A 9,158-nucleotide genomic window follows, 5' to 3' on the forward strand; every position below is an offset into this window, starting at 1 on the left:
AAGTGGCCAGCACCCTCTCCCTGGCGCTGGAGGGGGCCTTGAGAACCAGCATATACTAGAGACCCAAGTCCAGAGGCAGAATCGAACCTCACATCCCACACATCCATTCTTTCACTTCTCACAACTTTCCTGAGAGCCTTTTAAGGGTTTTAGAATCTCAAAGATATGAGATAAAATTTGGAAGTTATCCATACAGGACCAGATCAAAGTCTTGAGTCCATTAATTTAATGGAATTAAATGGAAATTTCACAGAAAATATAAAGGTATGGATATTTAACTTGCATTAGAAAGGTTGTGGAGATATATCTGCTGACTCTTGTTATGCAGAAATATTTTTTAAAAATCACGTTTTATTCCATATGCCATTTCAACACTGAATTTCAAACTTTCTAAAAGTGTTGAAATGGCATATGGAATAAAATGTGAATTTTTTAAATATTTCTGCGTGACAAGAGTCAGTAGATATATCTCTAATGGGACTATATTAATTTAAGAAACAGGTAGTTGAGCGCCCACTGTGTGCAAAGGCCTGGATTGAGAACAGCGGATTCCAATGACATGTGAGGTACAATCCTGTTCTTAGGAAGTTTGTAATGAGGTTGGGAATACCTGAGGGATCAGGGAACCTATATAGATAGATGAACTCCTTAATAAACAAGCTCAATTGTGGTGGTGCTAGAGTACAAAGCAACCTCGAGAGAAAAGACTTGGAACAGTGTTTTTCTGAAGTGCCAGGTGGAGGGGTGGGATGCTGGACACTGTCACTGTCATCTTACTGGAAGTATGCTGGGCACGTGAGCCTGCCCCGGGTCCCACAGCAGGTATGACTGACCACAGACCATTCACTTTCCTATTTCTCTGGATGTTTTCTACACTCAGTAGGTTACTCAGCAACCAAGGTACATATTGGTCATAGATGATGGTGTCACTACATCTATTAAGAAGGAACCATCCATTTTCATTAACGATGTAAGAGCACTCATCCTGTCATACAGCAAGCAGTCAGTGCTGGTGATTTTCATGCTTATTCTTGTCATCATCATCATTCCTCAGAGAGTCACTCTGGTTGATGTCAGCAGACTACAGGGAAATTCAGGATATAAAAAATATACCCTTGCCTTCCTAGACATACCCCTTTTAAGAGCAGGGAGGTAAGTTGAATTTATACTATTTTTTTAATATGAGTTTATTGATTTCAGAGAGAGGAAGAGAGAGGGAGAGAGGGGTAGAAACATCAAGGATGAGAATCATTGATCGGTTGCTTCCTGCATGCCCCCTACTGGGGATCTATCCCACAACATGGGCATGTGCCCTGATTGGAAATCAAACTGTGACCTCCTGGTTCATGGGTCAATACCACCCACGCCGCCCCATAAGCTGGGCTACCCTGTGTTTATAAAAATTGGTATTTTTAACTAGAACAGGCTCCCAGGGGGTTATCTGTTACCCTGACTCCTCAGCTTAGTCAGCATTACTGGAACCTAAGCTTGGTAATCACATATGCCACCAGTTGTCTTCCCAGGATATGAATGTTCACAAAAACAATTTTGCAGAGGAAGAAAGTACGGGTCTGCACAATAAGCCAGCTCAACCATATTCAGAGCAGAGTAGAAAAGGGAAACCTTGATTCTATCGTCCGTGTATTGTGTGCAGAATTGTGAGGCAGTAACAGAAGGCATTACGAGGTGGTTGGCCCTGAGAACAGGAAGATTACATGAGTCTAGCTTTTCCAGGGAGAAGTTGGGACCTTCAGTGGGTCACCATTGCCCTCATGTGTTTGTTATGAGACCTCAGTGGGGGAAGAACGTTCTGAGAGGCCACCTTGGAGCTATGGTGCTGTTGGAGTGCTCACTCTCTACCAGGGATTCATCTGGGTGCCTCAGAGGACAGAACTCACTGATAGCATACATGCAGAGTGGATTTCCTCACCCTGCCAGGCACACCGGAAGCACCCGCTGCTAGCATTCTTTCCTCACTCAGATGGTGGTCATCTTGTTTTTCAGAACTGGCCTCACATTCCCTAGAGTAAGGAACGTTTCCCATGATGTGCTACATTACCAAGGCACCTGGCCATCCTGCCTTTGTTGGTTATCCGAGTGCCCTGATGAGCCAGCACTATGGGAAGGGTAGATCCTCATTCCTAGGATTAGCCCCCACACCCTCATAACATCCCTTCCTTTCTGAAACTTTCACTGAACTTGGAGGATTAACTATATGTTGGGAAAATTACGGAAACACCTTGAAATTGTGTTTACAGGACATTGTAATTTTATTTGTGTCCATGGACAAAGAACTTTCTATTTAAAAACAGATATCTGCATTAAATATTGCTGGTTCTAATGTAATATGAGACATAGCCTGAGGAGTTTCACTGGTTCCATCTGATCAACTAAGGAGTAACTTGATGGGTTTCATTAGCTCCTTTCAGGAGACCCTAAAAAGGAAAATGCACCAGGACCTCAATACAAAGAATGAAGCCATAGGAGTCGTTTTAGGACAATGTAGTGGTTTGGGAAATCATTTTGTTTCTCTTCAGTTGCTTAAAGGAAACTATTTCCTAAACCAGAAGTCTGTGGTCTCTTGTAAGAGAGAGACCTAAGATAGAGATGGCAGAGAGCCTGAACTGGAAGGTTCTTCATATTAGCTGGTGGTGTCAGCAGATGGAGATTCTGAGCCTACATCAAGCTTATTAGAACTCTTCACCTGTGATCAATGGCCATTATCTGGAATGGTCCTGGCACTGGGTGGGACAGATGGTGTGGGGCACTGGGTGACTTTTTTACCAATCCTAGTAAAAAGAAACACTTTCATTAGGAGCATGTGTTTGAAAGGTTTTCTGGTGCTGAGCTCTTCCTTCTCTCCTGGCAGGAGTTATACCACCAATCCTATGAATGCGTCTGCGTTATGTTTGCTTCCATTCCGGATTTCAAAGAATTCTACACAGAATCAGATGTCAACAAGGAGGGCTTGGAATGCCTGCGGCTCCTGAATGAGATTATTGCTGACTTTGATGATGTAGGTACTTGAGAGTGACCCCTGAAGGACAAGCGTAGCCCTAGTCCCACCCTTGGGCAATCCCAAGGCCAGTACATCAGAAGTTGCTCATCATGGTACATCTTAAAACTTTTCCTTTGGTGTAATTTCTCATGGCTGGAGTTAAAGCCTATTGCTCTCTTTAGCTCCCTGAAAAGTTTGGAGTGACAAATGTATTTTATCTGTGAGATGGTATGATTGCTACGAACAACTACCAAATCTGTTCAATAAAATACCTATCTAGTATGCTCATGAATTTTCTCAAAAGGCTTGACTCCAAAGAAAATATTTGTCCATCAATTTTATATAAAAGTATAATTAATCTATTTATCATAGATTATTGCCCTGTCTGTGCATATTCCAAGATCTTTGTCAGATATCAACTTGAACTGTGCATGGATGACATGTTTTGTTATTGAAAAAGCAATATGTACCTGGGATAATATATTTTAGAAGGGACAAAGAATATGTTTTAGAATTTGAAATAGATGTCATTTTTCAATTTTTAATATTCTGCCTACATAAAGAATAATGTGTTTTGTTTTCTGGTAAGAACAAACACAATTCTGGTTTTAAGAATGTTGCTGCTACATTATTCTGATAAATATTATGAAAAATATGTTTATATGATTCATGAAACTTTGAAATACAGTGATGATTTCAGGCCAACTTTCTAAATGTCATGTGGGACGTATACATTTCTCTACTACCATCACCATGATGTTGACTCAAGACTCATGATAAAGTAATGATAACTAGAAATTTCCCCTATTATGCCGAGTTCTTAGTGAAAAATGGTGGCATGTTTCCTTCAGTTCCCCTCAGAAAAATAAATGTTCCCCAGTACCAGCAGATGTGTGGCAGTGGTCTTTTAGATTGGACTGTCTTTTAGATAAATGATATGAGGATTGGCTCACTTACCTTAAATTCTCTTATATGTAATCTTGAAGGAAACTTCTTTGAAAGCAGGAGTACCAAAGAAGGCTCAAAAAGATGTCTCAGACTTTGGTTGATCCCATTGTCCTCCTGAGCAGATACATGACCCTCCAGAATTTCTTTCACTTGTTCCCTTATTTAAAGCCACTACCACATGCATCATAATTAATATTGGTTCCTTCACTGGCCAATTTTGAAAGATAATTCATATTAATTAGAAGTAAATCATTATACTGCATTTCCTTCCAAGGACAAGCTCTTTGTGAAATTCATGAGCTGTTATTTCCTGGCAAAGCCCAAGATTGAAGGATGAATAAGCAGTGGTTGAAACATCTCATATTACTATTACTGTGAACTAGAATTTGAGGATGTCTCTTGAAAGCACTAGACCTTGGGTAAGCAGTGGACTGAATAACTAAATGATTGTCATTGCCTCACAGCTGCTGTCCAAGCCAAAATTCAGTGGAGTTGAAAAGATCAAGACCATCGGCAGCACATATATGGCAGCGACAGGTCTGAGCGCTGTGCCCAGCCAGGAGCATGCCCAGGTACAGACATGTCAGCCACACAGGGCACACGTGAGTCTCAGCTCCACCCATAGGTCATCCATGAAGCCAAAACAGTCATGCAAGGACTATAAACCGTTCTGTGTGGACATGTAAATCTCAATGATTAAGGTCTTATGAGAAAAGATGGAGACTTCTGAGGATCTGTCCACTGAACTTTTTTCTGGTGGACAGGGAGAGAAAAATCTAACCAATCCAGTAGTTGCTCGATACCAGATAAATATACAAAACCAGGATTAGAGCTGTTTACTTAAAGGTGACTCATCACAGGATGATTGCTGGTCTTTTGTTTAAAAACATGTGGTCAAAAACCAAGCTGGCCATGAGAAATTTGATTTAAAAGCTGATTGGACAAAATTGAGTATCTTCAGTCATTTCGGATTTTTAGGGGGGTTTCCATTATGTTGTGTTTTGTTTCTGTGTGTGTGTGTATGTGTGTATATAGATATGTGTATGTAACTTTTGGGTTCATAAACAAGACCCCCTTTCCCCATAGGACTATGGCTCCCTGATGGGCACCGGCACAGGTTTTCTGTGGGACAGAGGTAGTGGGTGCAACACATACAAGACCTTACCAGAGCACAGCTTACTGAAGGCAGGTGGGGTCCTCCAAAGGACTGTGCCACATATGCTCAGCTTTCTCTCTCAGACCCACCTCCCATGGGTGGAGTGAGAAAGGGACAGAGGGGCAGCAGTGCTAAAACAGCTCCCTTCTCTAGGAACATCAGTACACGGTCCTCTTTTCCCTCTTCTCATTCACGGGCAGAGAATAGAGTGTGAAATGTATGTTAGCATTTTTACAGGTGAACAAGTGGAAATAGTCTAACTTTCAAGTGAGACTACTCATTACTACTATAATAGCTAAGCTTTCTGCACTTTGGTGTCCTTATATATAAAATGAGGATCATACCCATTTCAAAAGACTTAGGAAGACTACATTAACATGCAAAACACTCAGTAGACTCATGAACAGAGTGGTAACGTAAATGCTAATAGCAACAATAATACAGTTGTGGTTTGTGCACTGCTTCTCAAGACAATGGTATCTTGGAGGATACCATTGTCTCCTCCAAGAGACCAGATATAAGGGGCTTTTGGACATAAATGAAATGTGGTATGTCATCATGTCCATGCAGGGAGTTTTTACTCTATATGAGCTACTTTTATTTAGAGCATTTAAGTGGACTCTTGTAAGGTCATCCTACAAGTAATTTGAAGTTCAGCAAACATCTTCTAAAAGGGGGGAAACAGTATGCTTGATAAATATTAATATGGATATTAGTTATTTTTATAAGGAATGAAAGTCACTTGTGCATTTTATAACACATCTACTTGTTTCTCTAGTTGTAAACAAAACATATTCAACTTGATTTTTATAAATGAAACAACTCTCTGTTTGTTGCTTAGCCAAATATTTCATTTGGCAACAAATGACTCATTTTTTTAACAAATGACATTTAATTTGCAAAACACATTGGGTTTCTCGAGGATTGATGTGTTTTCCTTAAATCCCAAGAGACGCAAAGTTATCTGGATAAAAGCCTTTTGAAATTTCTCTTTATTTGTGACACTTCTGCATTTTTTCCTGTGGTTGCAGCACCCGTATCCACCGGGAGAAGAAATGCACGGAGCCTATTGCCACCTAGTTGGGTGGGGCTTCCATGCCTGCCTTTGTTTTGCTGCCTTTGTTTGTGTTTCTCAGATGAAAAAAAAAAATGTGTTCTAGTTCTAAGCTTAAACACAGCATGACTAAATGTTGGTTGCATAATGTGTAACAAGTGACTGCTGTTTTCACTGGTCAAGAAATGGAATATTAACTTGAGAATGGGCCTGCATTCTAAGCCTGCTCTCATAATTCCACAAATGAACACTTGGTCAGTGGATGTTCTGTGATGAAGTCAGTGGTGGGAAGCAGTGGGGACCCTGCCCCTTGTCTGCCCTTCGCTTTACTGTCACTCTCCTCCAGTCCCCACACTGCAGCCCCTGCTTGACCCTTGTTATGACCTTTAGACTTCTGGCAATGATAGCACATGTGTGCTTACAGGTGTTTTCCTTGACTTGAAGACTTTTTTCTTTTTAGAAAAAGGACATTTCATTTAAAAATATCATTTCCAGCTTCTCCTGAAAATTGGTAGATGAAACCATTAATATATTTGAAAACCAGGCCAAGTCAGGCTAGAGTTGGAAGCTCCACTGGACCCCATTCCAAGTACAAACAGAGGCCCTTGTAACCATGACGATGGGTCTGTGGTGAGCCGTGTGCTCAGTACCTCCCTGATGGAAAATGTTTTAAAATGTTGGGAGCAGAGATGCTTGCCCATACATCCCTTAATGTGTATTTTAATAAAGCATGTTCTCTGTAGAGTGAGATTAGGTGGAGAGCAGTGAAAGTCTGATTTAATCCAAGTTGAGTGAATCTAGAGGGATCCATGATGGCATAACGACTGGGCTGCATTTCACAAATGTTATGCAGTGCTTCTGAGTTTTTATAAACCCTGGGAAGGTGTTGAGTCCTGTTCTCTGACAGGTGCCTGAATCTCCGGTGTTCAGAGCCACTGAGCGGGCTGATCTCTGTGCTGCAGTCATCAGCTTACCTGGGAGAGGGCTGATGTCCTTTGGAGGACAGAGAGGTCTGTCTGGTCAGATCAGCCCAGGATCCCCAGGCACAGAACGTGGTGCTCCTTAGACAGCAGTTCTCAATCTTCAGAGTCAGACAAATGCCAGTTTACTTTAAGCAGTTGCCCTTGCTTAGAGCAACTTCCAAAACACACAGCTCACAAAATGTGTTCCACAAAAGCAAACATGTTGTCTCACCGTGCACTGTGTGCCTGGAAGTCACTGAAATATTCCAAGATGGCTAACAAATTGTTTAGATCATGGGAGAAAGGGCTGCTTCTCACTGCCATCCAAGTTTTATCAAAAGCTCAGGTATAGCGACGTCTTGAAATGAACTGAGCTCTTCCAGAGACTGAGCATAATTTTCTCTATTACTACGCCCAAATGAGTTATTGACGTTGGATTTAAACCCCGCTCCCAGAACACAGTCTCTTCATTGACTACTTGGGTCATGTCAAACCTCCAGTGTAAGGCGCACTGCAGGAAAACAGGCCGGGCGATAATTTATCGGGGGTTGGGGCTGCTTTGCTAGCCCCTGGTTGGGAAAAAGCAAATCGGTTGTCCTTGCTGAACTGGTGGCGATTTTTCCTGCACAGGGTTCTGCCTGTTGGTTTAACAGTTTGTCCTTCATTAAGGAGCAAGATGTTTTCCAAGTGACTGCATAAACTTCCAAACTGTCTTCTTATAAGTCCTGAGAAAAGAAACATTAGCAAGCCCTGATGGAAAACTGTTCTTAAGAAATGACTGCATTTCCATCGAAGTTAGCTGGCAGTCTGCTTCGTAGCTCCAGTGTTGTAAATTGTCTGGGTTTTCTTCCACAGTTTTAAGTTGTGGTTTTATGGCAACAGTAGGATTTCATCTGACTTTTTGTAGATATATATAATTCACCAAAGGAAAGGAAGAAATCTTTCTAAACGAGAATATTCATATTTACTTTATTCAGTGCAGTGGTCTCAACTGGGAGCAATTTTGCCTGCCAAGGGACACTTGGCAATGTCTAGAAACACTTTTGGTTGTCACAACAGGAAGGGTAGAAGCCAGGGATGCTGCTCAACATCCTATAAGGCATAGGACAATGCCCAGAACAGAGAACTATCCCTCCTGAATGTCAGCAGTGCCAGAGGTGGGAACCCTGCCTTCGTGTTCTCTCTCTTGTTATTAAAATGCTGTGTGGATTCTATGAATAATCCTGTTGTCATTTTCCTTAACTGTTACCTTGGTTTTCTTTATCTCCCTGTCATCTTGAAAACAGGTTATGTTCAAGGCCTTGTTTTCTTCTTACACATCCCTATTGGAATCCTCAAAGTCAGTTTTGTCTTTGTTCCCATAGAGAATGCTCCCCCAAGGCCACCAGGTGCCCTCTTTGGACTCATCTCAGAAGTCATGTGTGACACCCTGGACACTTGGTGGTCTGTTTCTGCTACTCTTCTCAAGCATTTCCAGTGTCCCTTACTGATGCCTGTCCCAACTGAGGGCACTCACTCCCTAGTCTACCCCAGTAATATTCCCTTTCTCTGGAGCCCTCATCCACCTCAGTGGACTTGTGAATGATCCCTCCTGGATGTATGCTCCCCAGATGAACATTAGTTGGCTTTGACCTCCCACCAAAGCTTGATGACTTTCTCTGATCCTCCTAGTCACTTCCTATGCTACCCCATGGCCCACCTAAGTGTAGCCATTCATTGAGCATGTACCAAATGCTTCTTGCCCACCAGATACTTTATCCTGGTGTGCGGGCACAAATTACCAGAACATCGTCTCCGCCCTTGTGGAGCCTACAAATGAGTGAATAAGACAGGCTTAAGGGAAAGGCCACGTTGATTTTAGGGCTAAGATGGACACATGTCCCATAAGCCTGCCACCAGCACTGGGACTTCATTTCATCAGCCAGGCTATGAATGCAAGCTATGCTCCAAACTATCTTAGTGCACCCAACCATTCAACACTGGGGGAGCGGGAACATAAAGAACATGTACATTAAAACATTTTATGAAATATATATATAT

At 41.9% G+C, this 9,158-nt stretch overlaps 1 protein-coding gene across 10 annotated transcripts in view; it reads left to right on the forward strand.

Moving 5' to 3' along the window:
* The window catches only part of ADCY2 (adenylate cyclase 2 (brain)), a 282,664-nt gene that overhangs the window by 264,867 nt on the left and 8,639 nt on the right, over window positions 1–9,158 (forward strand). For 5 of the 10 annotated variants that reach the window (XM_015563100.1, XM_015563093.1, XM_015563095.1 and 2 more), the window contains 2 exons: window positions 2,870–3,016; window positions 4,411–4,548. The exons of 1 other annotated variant lie outside the window; for it this stretch is intronic. In XM_015563100.1, the coding sequence (XP_015418586.1) occupies window positions 2,870–3,016; window positions 4,411–4,548 (285 nt within the window). The remainder of the gene's footprint in view (window positions 1–2,869; window positions 3,017–4,410; window positions 4,549–9,158) is intronic. 4 more of the 10 variants (XM_006762472.1, XM_015563094.1, XM_015563096.1 and 1 more) reach the window with 3 other exon arrangements.

The sequence above is a fragment of the Myotis davidii genome, unplaced genomic scaffold (assembly GCF_000327345.1).
Source record: "Myotis davidii unplaced genomic scaffold, ASM32734v1 scaffold135, whole genome shotgun sequence".
Taxonomy (NCBI): domain Eukaryota; kingdom Metazoa; phylum Chordata; class Mammalia; order Chiroptera; family Vespertilionidae; genus Myotis; species Myotis davidii.